The sequence below is a fragment of the Condylura cristata genome, unplaced genomic scaffold, assembly GCF_000260355.1.
Source record: "Condylura cristata isolate star-nosed mole 26May11 unplaced genomic scaffold, ConCri1.0 scaffold00026, whole genome shotgun sequence".
Lineage (NCBI taxonomy): Eukaryota > Metazoa > Chordata > Mammalia > Eulipotyphla > Talpidae > Condylura > Condylura cristata.
In genome coordinates this window covers 8,963,901-8,983,779 of record NW_004567127.1, presented here as the reverse complement: position 1 = coordinate 8,983,779, position 19,879 = coordinate 8,963,901, and the positions used below count along the sequence as shown (strand labels likewise).

General features: G+C 52.9%; 2 protein-coding genes across 2 annotated transcripts; both read left to right on the top strand.

Annotated features, from left to right (window-relative positions):
* Window positions 1-1,333: 1,333 nt before the first annotated feature.
* On the top strand, window positions 1,334-5,725 carry LOC101636933 (glutathione S-transferase Mu 2-like). The gene is made up of 8 exons (XM_012730107.1): window positions 1,334-1,396; window positions 1,535-1,745; window positions 2,132-2,196; window positions 2,467-2,548; window positions 2,637-2,737; window positions 3,472-3,567; window positions 3,641-3,751; window positions 5,614-5,725. Exons 2-8 carry the CDS (start codon window positions 1,727-1,729, stop codon window positions 5,701-5,703), a joined length of 564 nt encoding a protein of 187 aa, XP_012585561.1. The 5' UTR covers window positions 1,334-1,396; window positions 1,535-1,726; the 3' UTR covers window positions 5,704-5,725.
* Window positions 5,726-8,941: 3,216 nt separating this feature from the next.
* LOC101636538 (glutathione S-transferase Mu 1) lies at window positions 8,942-13,306 on the top strand. Its single transcript, XM_004689680.2, has 8 exons — window positions 8,942-9,037; window positions 9,260-9,335; window positions 9,648-9,712; window positions 9,979-10,060; window positions 10,158-10,258; window positions 10,839-10,934; window positions 11,016-11,126; window positions 13,118-13,306. Exons 1-8 carry the CDS (start codon window positions 9,002-9,004, stop codon window positions 13,205-13,207), a joined length of 657 nt encoding a protein of 218 aa, XP_004689737.1. The 5' UTR covers window positions 8,942-9,001; the 3' UTR covers window positions 13,208-13,306.
* The last annotated feature ends 6,573 nt before the right edge of the window (window positions 13,307-19,879 follow it).

Sequence of the window (19,879 nt, the reverse complement as noted above, 5' to 3'; positions counted from 1 at the left end):
TGCTCCCCTGAGCACTGTATTTCAGTAGATCTGCCTGTTCTGTTCCCTGCTCTGTCTCTGGTGACTTCTCTCACACCCTGCCCCTCTGGCCTGTACCCCAACTCCTGTATGCGGAAGTAAATAAATCATAAAATAATCTATGTCATCATCTCCTAAGAGGAGAAATTGGGATAAATTCGTGGGTGACTTCCAAGGAGGAAAAAAATGAGAAGTTGTTGGGAAATGCAACTTTACATACATAATTTTAGCTGACTTCTTCAGCAGTTCTGATGAAGGTCATTTGCCATGAAGAAATCATTTGAGTCTGGTGGTCCAGTTCCGAGTACCAACTGGTCTGATGTAGGTCAGAGGAGGTTGGTGATCCTCCTGATCATATGGAAGGAAAAGTATAAATCAGTTCATTTGTTATCACTGTCTTGAACATACCAAATGCCAATTGCGCACTAACATTGCAGTCTTAATTTTGAGTATCTTTTTGATAAGCTGATGTCTGTTTATATCTTTGTGCTTTGGGAATTATTTTTCAAGTGTCCAAAGAGCCTAATGAAGAAAAAAGATTCTGTCTTTCCACTTTTTCCGTAAGAACGTCAGATGCTCTGGGCTCTCCCTGATGGCGCAGCGGGTTAAAGCACAGCACTAAGAAGCTTAAAAAAAAAAAAAAAAACCACTTCCACATGAGTTTGATCCCCGCCTGCCCCGGAGGTGACCACATGGTGACCACATGGCTGGCAGACCTCTCCTGACCCTCCCGCTGCTCCCCTCAGCAGTGTACTTCGTCGATCTGCCTGTTCTGCTCCCCACTCTGTCCCTGGTGGGTTCTCTCACCCTACACATCTCTGGTCTGTACCCCAGTTCTGTATGAATAAATAAATAAATCTTTAAAAAAAAAAGAATGTCAGATGGTCTGAAACGGAAGCAGTATCATTTGCTACCTGATTGGATTAGTTGCACCTCGGTCTGGGAGAAATTGTTAATGAGCTATCTGGATAATTGCCTCACTGTTGATGGAGCATTCTGTTAATAATTTATTAGACTTGGCCACTTTGTGTGAGCATAGATTTCCAACCTCGGAGTAACAGTGTTTGCTTCTAGAAACTACTTTTGGATCAAGCTGTAAATACAGTTTTTGTACGAAGTGGGGAAGAGAAAAGAGTACAACCCCTGTAGTTCAGGTGTTGTCCATTTTTATTTAAGTGAATAACGTATGTCTGTGTGTCCTGCGTGTCCTGTTTCTCAGGAGTGGGGCAAAGGGGAGCCTCGGTCCTCTCCTCTCAGCCCCCACTTAGCTCCGCCCTGGTCAAAGGACAAATTCTAATTCGAGCTCTGCTGAGAGTTCCACTGAGCTCAGGAAGCCAGCGACATGGTCCTGACCTTGGGTTACTGGGACATCCGAGGGGTGAGCAAGGGTCTTCCAGGGGTGGAGGGCTGGAGCCGGCGGGAGGGGTGACACACTCTCGGGAGGGGCAGACTGAGCCAGAAGGCCCTTTGGAAGGGCTCGCTGGTGTCCAGCTGCCTCCTCCACATGTCTTTTCAGGTGTGGGGTGTGTGTGAGCATGAAGGGAAACCTTAAAGGCGTCGGTGCAAGATGTTGCCTGGAGTGGACAAAGTCGGGATCGCCTTCCTCCACACTCCCCTTGACCTCTGACCTTTCTTCTGGCCTCTCTCCCAGCTAGCTCACACCATCCGCCTGCTCCTGGAATACACAGGCTCACACTATGAGGAGAAGATGTACACCATGGGCGACGGTAAAGGCCCTGTTCTGACTGCAGCAATTTTGCTGATTTGGTAACAAGCACCCACGGCCTTTGGCAGCTGGGGCTCCCTAAGATGCCCCCCACCATATGCAAAAGGGACCTCCCAACTCTAAAGCCCTTTGAGGGTGCAGCTTTGCTTCCAAGGAAGGAGTGACGGGACTGAACCGAGTGGCTCCACTCTGAGTAAAACTTCCTCATAGGTTTCCTGAGCTTTATCAGTGCTTTCTCCCCCAAAGCTGGGATGCAAGATGGGGTTCGGACTCACATGCCCCTGTGCAAGGGCCCTAACACTGGTCCCTTTGCAGTTTCCTGGGGACAGAGTTGGGCCTCCGAGAGGCTTGTTTACCTGTCTTCTCCATCTGCCTTCTCCCCCACAGCTCCCGACTATGACAGAAGCCAGTGGCTGAGTGAAAAGTTCAAGCTGGGCCTGGACTTCCCCAATGTAGGTGCAGGCTGGGGGGATGTGGGCAAAGAGCGGGTGTCTCCTCCCCTCCCTTTCCGCTAAGAGGCTTTGGGGCCAGTGTCTGCTGCTCCCTGGCTCTCTGCACCACCCCCTGATGCTCTGGGTCCAGCCTATTCACGGCTGGACACATGAATATGGTAGCTAGTGTGGGCCAGGGGCTGTGAGAGCCAGGATTCCTCTCATCCCTTAAAGAAGTTGGGGGTGCAGGGGAGCTGGAGGCCCAACCACCTGCCTCTGACTCCTTTGCAGCTGCCCTACTTAATTGACGGGGATCGCAGGATCACCCAGAGCAACGCCATCCTTCGCTACCTCGCCCGCAAGCACAACCTGTGTGAGTGGGCGGGTGGGCACAATGGCCGGGCTGTGTCTCTAGTGGGGTCCGGTGGCAGCCGAGGGTGAGCAGTGCTGTGTGGCTGCAGGTGGGGAGACAGAAGAGGAGAAGATTCGCATCGACATTTTGGGGAACCAGATTCGGGACACCCGCATGAACCTGGCCATGGTCTGCTACAGCCCTGACTTCGTGAGTCCCCTCCCAGCGGGCAGCGCTGGGTACTTTCAGGCTCAACTGGACTCTTGTGTCCTGTCTCCACTACTCCTGTTGACATCTAAACTCCTTAGAACTACTGACCCTAGAAGAGGCTTCCTATGCCACTCCAGAGTGACCCTCAACCCCCAAATGTATCAAATGAAACTCTGAGGAGCCCCACCAGACAGACAGAATCCAGACGGCCCAGGAAATCCTCCCAGGGTTCAGCCCAGCACTGTCTCCACACAGCGGGGTCCAGCGTGCGTCCATGTAGGCAGCTCAGGGCCAGCGTGCTCCTGTCCTTTCATTTCAGCCTTTCTCATGCTGGTCGCTCCAAACCTAAGTGTCCATGCCTTCTCCTGTTATCCAGGGGCTAGGACTTTCCACTGCTTTCCCTGAAGCCCTTTTGTTCTTCATTCTCTATGTGGGTCATGTTCATCTGGTTCTCACAGCTGCCCTGGGTTGGCCCCTGTGGGGGTGTCGGGGGGAGGCAGAGAGACAGTGGAGACACAGTGGGGGGACAGATGCTGCTGGCCTGCTTCCCCCTTGCTCACAGGTGGGGGCCCCAGGAGTCTCAGGAACACAGTTGTGTGGCCTGGGCCCTGGCCAGGCACAGTCGGGGTCCATGGTTGCTCCCCTGAGGCAACTGGGGGGTACGGAAGCCCCTGGCAGTTCTCTCTGTCAGGGTCTGTGTCTGAGGGGTGACGGCTGGCTGTTTTGCTCCCCAGGAAAAGCTGAAGCCCGACTACCTGAAAGGACTCCCCGAGACGGTGACCCAGTACTCCCAGTTTCTGGGGGAGAGGCCTTGGTTTGCAGGGGACAAGGTAAAGGGGAGCTCTGGGGGCGGGGGGTCGCTCCTCCAGGGGTCCGACTTGCTGCCACCCCCCCCCCCTGCAGGTCACCTACGTGGACTTCCTGGCCTACGACGCCCTTGACCGACTGCGTGTCTTTCAGCCCACGAGTCTAGATGCCTCCCCGAACCTGAAGGCCTTCCTCAGGCGATTTGAGGTCACTCTCTTGATTCTCCTTATTATGTCACTTGACCCTCTCTTCTGCCTAACATTGTTTTTTTTTTGGTCCTGTTGGTAAAATGAAGAAAAACTAGCAATGAATGAAGACTTTCTCAGGCCAGGAACTCTCCTTAGCATCTTGTGCGTTTTCTCACATTTAATCTTTACAGGACCTTTACACAGTAGAATGATGAGCACCTTTAATTTACAGATATAAATCTCAGCTTGGGGGGCAGGAAGCGCCTCTGGCTTCCCCCGGGGCTCTCCCTGTCCTGGGCCCAGAACAAAGCCTCAGGGCCCTTTCCAGGCCGCTGCTCAGCACCCCCACAGCTGGGGGTGGAATGTGGCTGGAGCGGGAGAACTGAGACCCCCTGGGGTGACAGGAGCCAGCAGAGACACGGACACTATTCACGGTCCCTCTCCTGAGAGCTGGGTGGTGCTCCCCCACATATGGGGTTGCAGAAATGAAGTACTGCTGGGACTTGAGTTCATTTGTGGGTGCTCGTGGGGAAGGTCTTCAGATGTCTTCTTCTTGTGTTCTTGTGGGCCTTTCTCTCTTTCTCTTCCTCTCGTTACCGGCTGCACTGTTGAAGGTCGGAGTACGTGAACTCAGATCACTGATCTGACCTTCTGGGGCGAAGCCCTGGGACAAGCAGATCGAGAGCTGGATAGGAGACTGTGGAGCAGGAAGCCAGCAGCCCAGCAGCGAGTTGACCCTCGGAGAAGACAGTGCAGGGCTTGGCCTGGTTGAGTCCATGCATCTAAGTCGGGGTGCACGGGGACCCCGTCTGGGCCACCCTCCTGGGCTCCTGCTTGGAGGATTACGGGAGCCAGGCTGTGTGGTGAGGGGGCCGACTGGAGGAGCAGTCACATCGGCTCGCTGTGAACAAGCTCTGAGCTTGGCAAGCTAAGTGAGCTTTGCTGCAGATTTCAGAATTGGAGCCGCACGATTTTTGCCCCGTCTGAACCCTGCTCTCCATCGACAGGTCTGCTTTGTCAAGCAGTTCTTGCCAGTGCTGGCTGGAATTCCAGCTGATTTCCTTATGGTTATGTAAGAGCTGATTACTGAGTGCTCATGTCTGTAGCCTGTAGCTGGTGCAGGCTTGTGTCTTTGAAAGGCATTTGCAGAATCTTGAATGCGTTACCTTGTGCTTTTCGTTCTCTTTCTGTCTCTCTCTGTCCGAATACACCTGAGTCTATACGATTTGGCCTGAGATGCATGGACTCAACCAGGCCACGCCCTCTGCTGTCTCCTCCAAGGGACAGCTCGCTTCTGGGCTGCTGGCTTCCTGCTCCACAGTCCACTGTCAGCTCTCACCCTGGTTTTTCTGAGTCCCTGCTGAGATCAGCTCTCTTCTGAAAGTTCCTGGGGCACAGTCTGAGCCCTTTGTTCTGCTTGGGGGCACGGTTGTAGGCAACTCTGGAGAGCCAGGCTCCTCCTGTGAGCAGGGAGAGTGTTCGTGAAACAGGGAGCCAGGCCCTGTGAGGAGGGTGTGGGGAGAGCAGCAGAGAGGGTCCAGACCTGGGGAGGCCGGGAGCACTCCAGGCTGTCCTCTCTCTAGTTGTGAGAGCGGCAGAAGCCACTGCACCTGCGTGCACCTCAGTTTCTCTGTTGCTAAATAGTGATTGCAGAAGCTATTGTAGTTGGTGGAAGTTGTTAGCTTCTGTTACAGTCTAACCTAACCCATAATCTCTTGGAGATTTACATGCAAGAATGTGCACATAAGTAGTAAATCATATAAAGATGCCACATTAATTACAGCTTTTGGAAGACAGCTTACAGAGCAAGTTGGGGACCTCTATGGACTGATGCCCATCGGGCAGCTAACCTCTGGCTGACCTTTAGTTTCCCGCCCTCAGGGCCTGCCGAGGATCTCCGCCTACATGAAGTCCAGCCGCTACCTCCCACACCCTATGTATCTGAAGAATGCTGTGTGGGGTAACAAGTAGACCCAGGAGGCCGGGACATGGAGCGTGGGCCAGGTGCTGTTTGAGAACAGCAGGCCCACCTGGAGCCTTAACTGAGCGCCCTTTGTTGTCCTTCTTTCATTTTCTTTATCCCCCCAATCAGGCCTGATTTGACCCTTTGTCTCTAATCCCATTTCATCCAGGCCCTTTGAGACTGTCAGTAGGCCCGCCCTGGCGGCACAAGGGTTAAAGTCTCAGCACTGTGCAGCTACTGCCAGGCCAGCTGCTGAGACACAAGTTCCATCCCTGGCCAGGGAGTGACCACCTGGAGCAGCAGACCCCTCCGGTCTCCCTGCTCCTGCTGTCAGGAAAGCGTGCGAGCCTCTTTCTCCCCTCCCTGAGGCTCTTTGGCTCCGAATTGCAACTTGCTCTACTTTTATAGGCTCATAATAATAAAATAATGTTTTTCCACTTTTACCTTTGCCTGTTTATTTGCTGTGCATCTGGTCACCTGATGAATCACTGTCTGTGAATCTCCCAGAGAAAAGAGACTTCTGCTGGAATAGACCAGACTGGCTAAGATGTCTCCTAACACTGGGAAGCTCTGGTGTGAAGCTAGACCTTTGTCCTGCTGGTAATCGCTGTGATCATTGTCACTGTAGGGTAAGAGCTTCAGAGGGCGAATCACCGACTGCTGCACGTTTGGGCTGTTGACATGCTTACATGTGTCTGGGCCGTGAATGCAGCCAACAGTGGGAAGGGCTGTTTCTAGGTGACTCCTCACCGATGTCCTTGTCTGTAGATCACTGGGAGCTTATTGATTCACCTTGGGCCACCCCAGGGAGGGGTTAAACACAGAGCAGATCCAGCTGTAGCGTCTGGTAGAGGTTTCTGCGGTCACTTACAGTGGCTGCCTTTGGAAAAGAGCAACCAGAGGCCCCTTCTAGCCAGGCTGACGGGCTCTGGGTCTGTCCTGGGTTGGCCCAGCCTCGGTGCTGCCCGGCCCAGGGCAGTGCAGAGAGCTGGAGCACTGCTGTCTGGCAGGCTGCCTCCCCTGGCACAGCTGTACCCCAGGACCAGGCTGCCTGGGCCTCACCCCCTTCTCTGCCCCTCTCATTGTCTGGAGTCTCTGCTGCAGCCTACTGCATTGTGACAAATGCAATTCTTTTTCTTTTTTAAAGGATTTTATTTATTTATGCATACAGAAGTGGGTGCAGGCCAGAGGTGCAGGGGCAGTGAGAGGATTCACAGCGACAGAGTGGGGAGCAGAACAGGCAGATCGAGGAAGCACACTGCTGAGGGGAGCAGCGGGCAGGTCAGGAGAGGTCTGCCACACCCTGGGGGTGGCACTGAAGTGGCCATGGCTGACTTAGCTTTGCAGTGCAAAGCTGCAACCCACTGTGCCACCAGGGAGGGCCTGACAAATGCAATTATAAGCAGGCCAGGACTTGGGTTTGTGGGTCTGCCATTGTCCAGCTCCCCATAGGCAGACTCCTAGGGAGTCTAGTTTGGCCCCAGAGGTTGCATAGTGAGTCTGAACCCCGACCTGGAGCCCAAGGACTGGCGTGTGCGTATGTGGGGGGTATGTTGGGAATGGACCCCAGGAACAAAGCTTATTGGCCTCCAGTGACAATAGGGGCCTCCCAGTCCCCATTTAAGAGATGCACAGACCCCAGACTCTGATCTAATAGGGGTTATTTCAAGTCTTTGTGTCCTTCTTAAAACTTCCTCGACAGTACAATGGCTCAAAACATTATGGAACTTGTTATTCTAATAAATTATTACTAATTTAAACTTATTTTGTAGTGCACAAACTTGCTCTTTACTTATAAACCCATTTTAAAAAAAATATTTATTTATTTATATATACATCCAAAACTGGGATATAGCCAGAGGTGCAGAGGCGGTGAGAGGCTTCACCAGAGACAGAGTGGGGAGCAGGACAGGCAGATCGACAGAGTACACTGCTGAGGGGAGCAGCGGGTGAGACAGGAGAGGTCTGATGGGCCTTGTGGGTCACCTCCCTGGCTGGGGATCAAATTTGTGCTTAGGCGGCCGCGGCGAGCTTTGTAGTGCTGTGCTTTAACCTGTTGCGCCACCCGGGAGGGTCTATAAACCCATTTTCTTACTAAAGTTCCATGCATCTGTTTTCAGACATCACCAAATTTTGTAATATCCTTTAATTTAGGGAAATAAACATTGGCCAAGCTATGTCTGAGTCTCTTAAGCTGAAATAGGTTTCTGCTTCCACAGCAGACATTGGCAGGCAGGGCCCTGCCCTTGTGGAGTTTGTACCAGAGCACAGATAACACAGTGACCTCAAAGGCCACCGGGCGCCATCTCCTACCCAAACCCACACCGGGGCAGGAGCCAGGGTCAGGGCTCCAGTCCAGCACTCTGAGGGTCTCCACCCTGGGGTCTGCAGGGCCTGGCTGAGCCCCTGTCCTGTGGGGAGTCCTGCGGGCATCTGGGTGCCACCCCACTTTGCCACCCAGTGCAGTGACATGGCATCTGGCCCCCCTGAGTTCATCTCTCCCCCTCATGCACTAGCCCCTGAGACCACCGGCTTCCAGTCACTGTCCCTATCAGTGGGGGGCCATCTTGCTGGGGGCAGCCCTGGAGCGCCTCTGTGCCCTGCTTGGGGCTGGGACCAACTCAGGACAGCAGGCGCCAGCTAGGCTGTAGCCATTTACATTTGTGCTTCTCTTAGCGACATGACCTAAGAGGGAGTCTCCCACCGTGTGCTAAAGGAAAACACAGCCCACAGGTCTTGGGGGTGGGGGCAACCCCTTCCCACTGAGTCTGTCCTGGTAGATTCCTGAACAGATTCTATAGACTGGGAAGAGCTTTCTGAGCACAGAAACTTGGTAAGCCTGGGTAGGGCCAGGTTAAACTCTGGTCTCGGGACTGCAGGGGCAGGCAGAACAATGCTCTGAGTGGAGAAGGGGGAGAAGAGATTGCCTTGAGCTTTTTACCACCCAGACTTGTCCCCTAGACACTATACCAGCAGCAGAGGCCTGAAAAGGGGCCAGAGCCCCAAAGAGGGTAGGAGGGAAGTTAGCCCAACGCTCCTGAGTCCTCAAGGCTTAGCGGCTGCAACTGGGCTAAATTCTGCAGACCTGGATTTGGGCCTTCACTGAAGACAGCTGCTTCTTGGGAGTTTGGCCCTGCGCCAGGGAGGTGCGGCGGGGGCGGGGGCGTGGGGGAGTAAGGGGGGCGGGGCCATGGCTGGCCAGAAGAAGGGGCAGGCAGCTCCAGCAGGCTCCTTTCAGGTGGCCCAGGGCAAGTTACCAGTCCTGCAGAGCGGAACACCGAGGCCCAGAGCGCTGAAACCTGCACCATGGCTATGACTTTCGGATACTGGGACATCCGCGGGGTGAGTGAGGGCTCTCCCTGGGTGGGTGAGGAGGGGGCGGCGGGGCGGGAGGCAGCCAGGGGCTCCTGTTTCACCGAGGCGCCTCTTGGGGCCTTGGTGGTGCTCAGCCTCATGGGGGCTTCTGCCCCGTCTGGGTGGGCAGAGAGGAGAGTGTTTGAAGCTGTGAGCGCAGTTGGAGCCACCAGCCCAGTCCGCTCTGACTTCTGTCCCTGCACCCCCCAGCTGGCTCACGCCATCCGCATGCTGCTGGAATACACAGACTCCAAGTATGTGGAACAGAAGTACAGCATGGGCGACGGTAATGGCCTTCTGGCCCAGTCCTCCCCTCTCGAGGTTGTGGCTTGGGGTCCCAGGCAGACAGCAGAGGATTTCAAAGCCCCAGCACAGTCACTCGGCCGGCTGCCCACCGGACTTTGCCTTTACCTGAAGAAACCTTCCTAGCACGGGGCCCTGACTCTTGCCCGTGGGGCTGGGATGCGAGACGGGGTTCAGACTCACATGCCCTTGTGCAGGGCCCCTGACACTGGTCCCTTTGCAGTTTCCTGGGGACAGAGTTGGGCCTCTGAGAAGCTTGTTTACCTGTCTTCTCCACCTGTCTTCTCCCCCACAGCTCCCGACTATGACAGAAGCCAGTGGCTGAATGAAAAGTTCAAGCTGGGCCTGGACTTCCCCAATGTAGGTGCAGGCTGGGGAGATGTGGGCAAAGAGCGGGTGTCTCCTCCCCTCCCTCTCCGCTCAGAGGCTTTGGGGCCAGTGTCTGCTGCTCCCTGGCTCCCTGCACCACCCCCCTGATGCTCTGGGTCCAGCTCATTCACGGCTGGACACATGAATATGGTACCTAGTGTGGGCCAGGGGCTGTGGAGCCGGTTTCCTGTCTGCTTTTGCTGAGGGGGTGCAGGGGAGCTGGAACCCCAAACGACCTACCTCGGATCCCTTTGCAGCTGCCCTACTTAATTGACGGGACTCGGAAGCTCACCCAGAGCAACGCCATCCTTCGCTACATCGCCCGCAAGCACAACCTGTGTGAGTGGGCAGTGGGGTGGGGGTGGGAGTCGGTGGCTGTGTCTGTCGGTGGATCTGCGTGGGACACTGAGGTGAGTCTGTTGTTATATGACTATAGGTGGAGAGACAGAAGAAGAGAAGATTCGCATGGATATACTGGAGAACCAGGCCATGGACACGCTTATCCAAATGGCCAGGGTCTGCTACAGTCCTGACTTTGTGAGTCCCCTCGTGGGGCAGCCTTGGGGAATTTCTGATTGGAGCCTGGACGCCTGTGTCCCATCCAGCCTGGTCTGTTTGCATCTAAACTCCTTAGATCTATGCATCCTTGAAGGCGTTCCCAGAATGGGCTTCAAGCGCCAGTGTGCCAGATGCAAACTCTTCTGATCCATTCCTGCCACTCGTGGGGTAGAATTCAACAGCCCACGCTGGGAATTCTGCTCCTAGCGGGGAGTCAGCCAGCACCGTGTTAGAACAGCGCTGCCTCCTGGGGTGCGGACAGGCGATGCCAACATGTGCTCCCCGGGCCACCTCTGCCTTTCATCCCCATGCTCTCTCCAGTTTCCTCACGTGTCTGTTCTCCAACCACTCATATTTAGAACTTTGCACTTCTTTCCTTGTGTCCTTCATTTTTTGTTTCTGCCCGATGGGGCCCAAAACTCCGCCAGGTTCTCACACCTGCCCACCGTGCAGCTGGAGAATTCTCACAGCTTTCCCAGATGGGTGGCGTGATTGTTGGGGCTCCACCAGGTGCAGTCGGGGTCTGCAGCTGCTCACCTGTGGCTGTTTTATGCCTCAGGAGAAGCTGAAGCCCGACTACCTGAAAGCACTCCCCGAGACCGTGAAGCAGTACTCCCAGTTTCTGGGGAAGAGACCTTGGTTTGCAGGGGACAAGGTAAGGAAGGGGACCTGGGGGTACTGGGTTGTCATTCCTCCAGGGGTCAGAGTTTCTGCCAGCACCCCCTCTCTCCTGCAGATCACCTATGTGGATTTTGTGGCTTATGACATTCTTGACAAACTTCGTATATTTGAGCCCAAGTGTATGGATGCCTTCCCGAACCTGAAGGAATTCCTGGCTCGCGTTGAGGTGATTCCTCTGATCTTCCTCAATGTTCTTCCCTCTTTTCCTGATGTTTTCCTCATCCGGCATCTAAAACGAAGGAAGCCTGCTTTCATGGAGGACTCTGCTGAGAGTTTTCAATGCCATGGCATGGTTTTTAAGATAAGCATCTTCCATCTACTGCGTCATATGTAATCTTTACGTTTCTACATGGTAGAATAATTTTCACCTATTCCTTCAAGAAAAGGACACCCAGATTGGAGGGATAAGAATTCCTCAGCTCACAGAGCAGGGCGGGCTGGGGTGGGCCTCGGCCTTTGGTTTTCCCAGGCAGCAGCAGCAGCAACAGCAGTGGCTGTCCCTGTCCTGGTCCAGAGCAAAGCCTCAGGGCTCTTTCCAAGCCGCTGCTCAGCCCCCCACAGTGGGGAGGCAGCTGGGGGTGGAGTGTGGCTGGAGCGGGAGAGCTGAGACCCTCCTGGGGTGACAGGAGCTAGCAGAGACAGACACTATTCACAGTCCCTCTCCTGAGAGCTGGGCAGTGCACCCCCCTCCCCCCCGCCATGTCTGGGGAGCACTGAGGGTCCCAGCAATGAACTGCTGCTGGGACTTGCGTATGTATAGGTGCCCTGAGTAGAGATCGTCAGATGTCTTCTTGTTGAAGCAGTTTCCTTCTCTCCTGTCTCCTTCCCCTCCTCCAGTTACCCAGCTTCTCTCTGGCAACCAGGAGCACACACACTTTACCTCATATCACTGATCTGACCTTCTGCTACGTATGAGGCACTGGAACTGGCACAGTGGGGAAGTAGGTGGCTCTGCCCTGGTGCCACCGTGCAGTTGGAGAGTTACTGGAACCACACTGGGAGTTGGGTGTGGAGGAACACACCTGGACCCAACTCACAGCTAATCATTGGTCAGTCGGAGTCAACTTTTTGCAGAGAAACTAGATCAACTCTAACTGGTTTCAGCATTAGAGTCATAAGAGTTTTGATCCTTCTATCTGATTCCCTTCCACTCCCACCAAGAGATCTGCTTTCTCAACGAGTCCTCACTAGTTCTGTTTGGAGCTGGCTGTTCTATGGTTATGTAAGAGCTGACTGCCGACAGCCAGGAGGGCGGCCCAGAGCTCATGTCCGTAGCCTGCAGCTGGTACAGGCTTGTATCTGTGAAAAGGCAATTGCAGGATCTTGAATCCTTAGATCTCTGTGCTCCCCCTGTCCCCTCCTCGCCTCCTCCCACCAGCTCTCTCTGTTGGGAAGGTGGTGCCCAAGCACACTTGAGTCTCTGCTTAGTTGGGTACAGCAGGACCGGGCAGGAGATAGACTCCGGGACCCGGCCATGTCTTGGACTTTCTCCTCTCAGAGGGACAGCCCACTTCTGGGCTGCTGGCTTTCCTCCTCCACATCTTCCTATCAGCTTCCTCCAGATTTTGCTGAGTCACTGGGTGAGATTGGCTTTGTTAACTTTCAGGGACACAATCTGAAACTTGTGCTTGAGAGCCCTGTTGCAGGTCACTCTGGGGAGCCAGGCTCCTCCCGGTGAGGGAGTGTTTGTGAGACAGGATGACCAGACCCTTGTGAGGAGGGCTGGAGACCAGCCGAAGAGCCCAGAACTGGGGAGCTCGGGAGCACTCCAGGGCTGCCCGCTCACTAGCTGTGAGAGCTGTGGAAGCTGCTGCACCTGCGTGTGCCTCAGTTTCCCTTCTGATAAATAGTGATCCTAGAACATATCTCACAGGGTAAGAGCTTCTAAACCCTCGTCCTTCTCTAACCTATCTCAGACTCTCTGGTGGATCAAAAGCACCTGCGTGTCTCATGGTCATGTGTCTTACAGCGACCCCATTAGTCACACAGATTGGACTAGAGAACCCACAGTGCTGGGAGTCTAAAGGACTGAGGGTCATGTCTGCCCCTGAAGGAAGCTCCGTACAGGGTCTTGAGCTCACTTTTTCTCCAGTGGAGCTGTGGAGCCCAAAGGTGCTGCATCTTGGCTCGGATCTGACCTTCCCTTCCCACCCTCAGGGCCTGCCAAAGATCTCCGCCTACATGAAGTCCAGCCGCTACCTCCCACGCCCACTGTTTCTGAAGATTGCTGTGTGGGGTAACAAGTAGACCGTGACGTCTATAGCCAGGTTGGAGCATGGAGCTGTTTCTGTCATGCCAGGCAGGCGTGGAGCCCGCCCAGCCCCGCTGGTCCCCAGTAAAGGCTTAATCGCACCTGCTCTGTCTTGTCTGTTCCCTCCCTGCCTCCCGGGCTCTCCAGCTTCCCAGGCCCGACTGGGGAGCCTGGCAGTGACTGGGGCACCAGGCCGCTGCGGCTGGCAGGAGGCTGAGGCTGTTCCGGTCTGCCCCTCGCTGGGGCCCTCCTGACCCACCTGTCTCCTTCATTCTCCCTCCCTGAGGCCCGTGGCTCTGCAGAGCTGTGTGTGTTAGTGTGGGGGACCAGAGGGGAGTCCCCATCCCAGAGGGAGAACCAGGACTCCCCCCTGTGCAGTGGGGCGCCTCATCACAGCTGTGGGTGTGCCTCCCCTCAGGGGCACCCAGGCCTCTCTCCAGGTGGCTGGTCAGCTCTCAGGCAGGCCCTGGCTTCTTGGTCACCCTCATTTCCTGGGTGCCCTGAGAGAAATGTCCTTGGTGTTACATAAGAGAAAATACCCATGCAGTGTTCGCTGACCTGGTAGTCTGGTGGGTCTAGAATTCTAGGGTGAAGATCTCAGATGCCGGATGGAATCACTCAGCCGTGCTGGGGACAAGAGTGACGGCATCTGACTTGTCTCCTTAGTAGATGGACTTTCCCCTAAACTCAAGAAGTTTTCGGGTTCCTTCTGCCGTTCTCATCACCCAAATCCAAGGCCTATGTGCCAACCTGGGCCTGATGTTTTCCCACTTTATGCCATTCATGGGCTTCTCAGCTCGAGTCTCCACATGGTTGGTCAGGTACCCCTCCCACCCCACCCCCCCCAGCGTCCCCTGTAGTGACTTCGAATCTCTTTGTAGAGTGGACTGCTGAAGGGGAAAGCCCCAGTTGATGAGGATCTCTCAAACCACGCTCCCCAGAAAGTTGCAGATGATGTGGGTATGGGTTTTAGACAAACTTGAGTCAGGAGAAAATACTGCAAAATCATCAAACATTTTACTCAGATGCATCCCAAAATACAACTTCAAAAATACAAGCAAGCCTCAAACAAGTATTTCCCAAAGCCAGCAAGCAGTAAGCGCCCGAAAAGCATATGAATATTAAAATATTTAGATATCAAAGTAGTGATGAACACTTAGGTTTTATTGCATACTAATAGAGCTCAATCAAAGGGTGGAACAATTGTATCTTATCACTATTGCAAGTTGAAGAATTAACTTACAGAAATGGGGCCCCGAAGGATCGTCTGATGAGCCATAACTTGACCCAACAAGGACGTGCTGAATGGAGTCCTGGATCTTTATCCTCAGGGACCCCAGTGGGCAGCAGGCCCTGACCTACAAGCTGCTTTTGCCCTCTCTCAGAGCCTCAGGGCCCACGGAAGCACTCTGCTACATGAAGTCCAGTCTCCACCCCCCTCACCCTCCGCTTTAAATCTTACCCTGTGGGGCCCTCCCTGGTGGTACAACTGCTTGTAGCCCAGCACTGTGAAGCTTTCTGCAGCCACTGCAGCACGAGTTTGACCCCTGGCCAGGGAGCTGACCCACAGGCGCGGCAGACCTCTCCTGTTTCGCCCACTGCTCTCCTCAGCAGTGTATTTCAGTCCATCTGCCTGTTCTGCTCCCCACTCTGCCTCCAGTGAATCCTCTCACCCCCCACACCTCTGGCCTGTACCTCAGTTCCTGTATGCATAAATAAATCTTTAAAAAAAATTAAATCTTGCCCTATGGGGCAGCAAAAAGACACTTCAAGTCTCAAGATGGATGAGGAGTCAGAGCTACTTCTAATATCAGGGATCCTGGAGAACATCTGGGCCTCCCCATAACCCCATACCCCCAAATCCAGCTGTTTTGCTTTATTCTCCTCCCTTGGGTCTTGCAACCTACAGTATTGGTCTTTCTCCCTTCCAACCTCCATTTCCCCCAGACCCTCCAAAGCTTCAGCTCCCTGCATTTCATCAGGATTGTCTCTCCTTCCCACTTACTCTTCCTATGCTAGAGTCTGGCATCCTCACCTTCCCTGTCTGAAGCCAGCACTGGCCTAGTAGTTCAGGCCCTGCCCAGCCCTACTGGGTTTGCCAGTAAAGCCCTGATCAGAACTGCTGTCTCTTCCTTATTCCCTGCTGGCTGCCTGGACTGTGGTGGGACTGTCAGTGTAGGGGTGCTCTGGGTTTCCTTCTGGTGTGGATCGCAGGGCTGGAGGGTGGGAGCACGTGTGTGCTTGTGGGAGAAGTAGACCTATTGTGTGCTGTGTGGGAGAAGTAGACCTATCATGTGCTGTGCAGGAGGGGAAGTCGACCTAGCAACTTCCTTGGTCTCTGTACTTCATGTTCCTCTGTCCCTCCTTAATTCAGCAGCTCTGCAATACCGCCTATAAGCGGCTCAGAGGGGCTCTGGGCTCTGGGGGCGGGGGCCGAACAGCGCACTGTAGTGTGGGATTAGGTGGGCTTCCTGGGGTCTTACAGCTTGGTGTGCAGACCCAGAGCCTGGGTCACAGGCCTTGCCTTGGTCACAAGGGAGGCGGGAAGTGAACTAGTTAGGATTAAGTTCTGCTGTAGTTAACTGAAAAGTAACCCATGACTTAAATAGGGCCGACGCCTACTTCTCATGTGAATAAAGACCTGGGTGCAGACAGGGAGGCTACTGGTCACCACAGCTTCCTCGTAGCTGACTCCTGTAGCTTCTTGCCTTTAGGCTCCGTCACCCTATGCTCTCTGTTTCTACCTAGTCCTGAATGGTGGCTAGAGCCCCCCCACATCTGTGTTCCAAGTGACAGGGAGGAGAAAGTGGAATGGGGTTGCTCTTCCGCCCTTGAGGAAATTTCCTGGAAGTAATACAGAACTTCGACTTAACATCACTGACGGAGCATGATCCTGCTGGAAATGACATTTCTTACGTGGGAAGTAATGCACCTGCCGAAGGAGCAATTCTGTGACATCCGATGATGGAAGGATGGTAAACAGGCATGGGTGAGTAGTGCCAGCATTGTTTGGGATTTCTGAGAAACTCCCTGCCTACAAGAAGGGTGTTTAAAAAAATATGCAGAGGCTAAATACTTAACAAAACATTCTTTTCCACTCATGTATTTCTAAACAGTCATTACTCCTAGGCGGCATATGTTGAAACAAAATCAAGGATTAAACAAAACCAGACCAATAACAAATTCTAGAAAGTGGACTAACATGTGGGCCCATAAGATGGGGAGTGGGAGGAGAAAGCCAATGGACTATGGTGGAGGACTGTGGGTGCCTTTGTGGGGGTGGGGTGTGGCGAAGTGTATCTGAGGAGGTGTGATGGTATCTCAGAAAAAAAAAAAAGGTTAAAAAAAGACTTGGGAAACTACTATATTATTAAAAAAAAAAAGTCTTAAAAGGACACCAAGAGCCTAGCTCATTTGGCTCAGAACAGCTCACTTCACTTGGCCTCAGCAAGCAGCAAGCCAGCCCGAGAATCACGTTCCTCCCCTCCACTCAGAGCTCTCTGCAGGCCCTCGGGCCTCCCTGACCTCAACTTCTGTCCTTCCCATGCGCGTTTCAACCTTTCTTCTACCTGGTTTAAGGACAGGACGTTCCATGTTTCTGTGATCTCATCCAGAACAGAGAACTTAAAAATATTTCTTGAGAGCGTGGAACACTTATTGGGAGCAAATTGTCCTTTCTCCTTCCAATTCTCAGGAGGATGAAGGGAACAGGTGTGCACCCTGCCCGGTTGGAGCAGCTGGAGTTCACCATGGTATGTGCTGATGGAGGAAACCTCGAATGTTTGGGAGGGGACATGTAAATAGGAGCGTTAAAGTGATGGTGGGGCGGGGAGCAGTGTGGTCAGGAGAAGTCACATCTCGGTGGCTTCAGCCCATTTACTTGTGACTTTGGTTTTCTGTCTGACATGACTGGCAGAGGCCCTCGCTGTTCCTGCCTATGAGCCACAGGCTGGTGGGGGACACAGTCAGGCCTGTGCTGACTCCTCCCAGCGGCGTTGGGACCAGGGCTTGGAGCCACAGCACTAGCGCTTCAGCCTGGAAGACCTGTGTGATTGCTGCTCACATCTCATTGACTAGAGCAAGTCATAGGCTACATTTCAGGTCAAGAGCAGAGCTGGTGGGTCACTCAGGGGTTAACGTCTTAATGCCATCAAGCTAGGGCCAGTCACTGCGGCCTGAGTTCTATCCCCGGCCAGGGAGGCGACCCACATGGCCCAGCTGCTCCAGCAGATTTCTCATGTCTCCCCGCTGCTTCCCTCAGCAGTGTGTTCCAATAGACCTGCTTGTTCTGCTCCCTACTGTGTCTCTGGTGAATCCTCTCACCCCCTGCACCTGTGGCCTGTACCCCAGTTCTTGTATGCACCCATAAATAAAATAAATTAAAACAAAAAAGAGCATAGAGACCAGGATAGTGCCAGAAACCTCAGGTGGTCACCACTAGTGATTTGTACAAGGTGTGAGCTGGGGCCTCCCGCAGAGGATGGGTGGGCATAGGTGGGGGCGTCAGGGGCAGGCCAAGCATCTGAGCAGAAGGAACAGCAAGTACCAAAGTGTGGCGATGGCAGAGCTCATTATGCCCTGAAGGTAGATGCAGTAACCACGGCCATGAAAGCGATTCAAAGAGAAATTTATTTAAGAGATTACTCAGAGCAAACTGAGGATTTAAACCTGAGGAGGCAGCATCGCATTTCTCTGCAGGCTGATCCCACCTTCAGAGGTTCTGGTCTCGTGACAGACACAGCTTGTGCAGGTGAGCCAGTGTGGAGGAGGTCACGGGTATCTGGTTACCGTCTGGCTAGCGAAGAAAGGAGGAATGTTGTGCGTGCTTTCAAGGGGATCTTTTATCTGGATGTTGTTTGTGGGGCCAGCCTGAGAACTGAGGCTTAGAAAGCTGCGTTCCGACCTGGAGTGTGCTTGACCTGGAGTGTGCTTGACGTGGAGTGTGCTTTGTGAAGACCAGACTCGAGCTTATCTCTGGTGCTTTCCTCAGCTTGCAAGGTGATAGCAGGAGGTGGTGGTGGTAGGAATGACCTTGGTGAGCTATTTGGTTACCATGTTGCAAAACAGTTTGGTTATTTAAAAATATCTTTGGTTTTCTTTCTGGGGAAGTAGGATTCTGTGACTACAATGCTGTGGTTTCCCAGGCGGGAGAAACACTAACAGCATAGGACATTTCAGCCTCCATGGGGGTAATTTATGTTCATAAATTTATGTAACACTGGTATCATCTAGGCACTCTAGAAATATTGGTTTCCTAGTTTCTTTAGTAACCTTTCAGGGAAAACACAGGAGGCCACAGTTTTTTGGGGACAGGGCCAGGACCTAAGGCAGGCAGCCGGCCTCCAGCAGCTCTGTGGCTCCCCAGGGATTTCAGAGACTCAGCACCAACAGGTGCAGCTGGGGTTAGATTATGAAGCTTTGTAAAGCAGAGAAAATCACGTTTTCCCAGGTGTAAGAAGCCATTTAATGTAATGAAGCAGGGGTGGGACTTGAGCACATTTGCACTTTAGGAAAAATCACCGGCTAAAGATCAATTACTTTCTTCTCCTCTCCCTTCCATGTGAACTCTCTAAATCTCTTTTCACTGGCATGGCTCATGGCCATGGCCATGACCTTGTCTTGTGGCTGAAGGATAGGCGATTGCAAATTCTGTGCAAAGTCCAGACACCCTCCCAAGTCCATGCGTTGGCTTCCACGTATATCTGTGTGGCTTTCCAGGGAGACACATCACAGGGTCCCTCACTTTCCCCATCCCACTTTCCTTGAATCACACGAGCTATTTTCTCCTGACTGCAAGTACCTTAATCTGGTTGCTCAACCTCAACAATAAACACAAATAGGTTTCCCTCGTGGGGAACTTCTCCACCAAATTTAATGCACCTGTCATTTTTTTAAAAAACTGTTCATGGGGACAGCTATCAAGCCACTGTCATAAGCTGGCAACCAACCTCAGACTTTGCTCTACACATGGAGCACAGTGCCAGCTTAATCTCTACAGATGTCAGTTTCCCCAGTTTGTTTTCTCCCCGTAAAGCTAGCTTCTATTACACAGCAATATGCGAACACATCCTCCCAGTTGAAAAGAGAGAAAAGTCCTAAGCTTGTCTCCAAAGTCCCCTTTACAAAGCATCCATCCTGGAGCTGGGGCTTTTCTCCCATTTACCTTGTAAGCCTTATTATTATTCCAGTATGTTCTTCCAGTTGTCTGGAAGATACATAAATGTATCTGTAGAAAATGTTTATGCCTCAAGTTTTCCTTTTTCTGAAATGTCCTAAGAGTCATACTCTTGTGTACTCATCTTCAATCTAAATTTTAATATTCAAAGATGTGCCTTTGGGGATAGTCAACTCTCATTTTTATCTGCCTTGCGGTTTGCCATAGTGTTGGGATTTATGTGATTCCCCCTTACTACAAGAAATGCATGATCTTAGCACAGAACGCTGGGTATAGGGGTGAATTTTTTTATAGTATGGAATTGTTGGGTCACGGGTATAACCTGAATTTTAAAAGAGCTTGATAAACTACCCTCCAAACTATCTATTCTAGTTTATAAATTCACTAGTAGAAATGAGCATCACTGGCCCTCCCTGGTGGCGCAGCGGGTTAAAGCACAGCACTGAGAATCTAAAGCCACTTCCGCATGAGTTCGATTCCCGCCTGCCCCGGA

Bases quoted from the DNA above. Each gene is read 5' to 3' on its own strand.
- LOC101636933 (XM_012730107.1), top strand. The intron at 2,197-2,466 runs GTAGGTGCAGGC...ACTCCTTTGCAG, and splicing joins TGGGCCTGGACTTCCCCAAT to CTGCCCTACTTAATTGACGG. The intron at 2,738-3,471 runs GTGAGTCCCCTC...TTTGCTCCCCAG, and splicing joins TCTGCTACAGCCCTGACTTC to GAAAAGCTGAAGCCCGACTA.
- LOC101636538 (XM_004689680.2), top strand. From the start codon at position 9,002: ATGGCTATGACTTTCGGATACTGGGACATCCGCGGG. The intron at 9,038-9,259 runs GTGAGTGAGGGC...TGCACCCCCCAG, and splicing joins GATACTGGGACATCCGCGGG to CTGGCTCACGCCATCCGCAT. The intron at 10,061-10,157 runs GTGAGTGGGCAG...ATATGACTATAG, and splicing joins CGCCCGCAAGCACAACCTGT to GTGGAGAGACAGAAGAAGAG.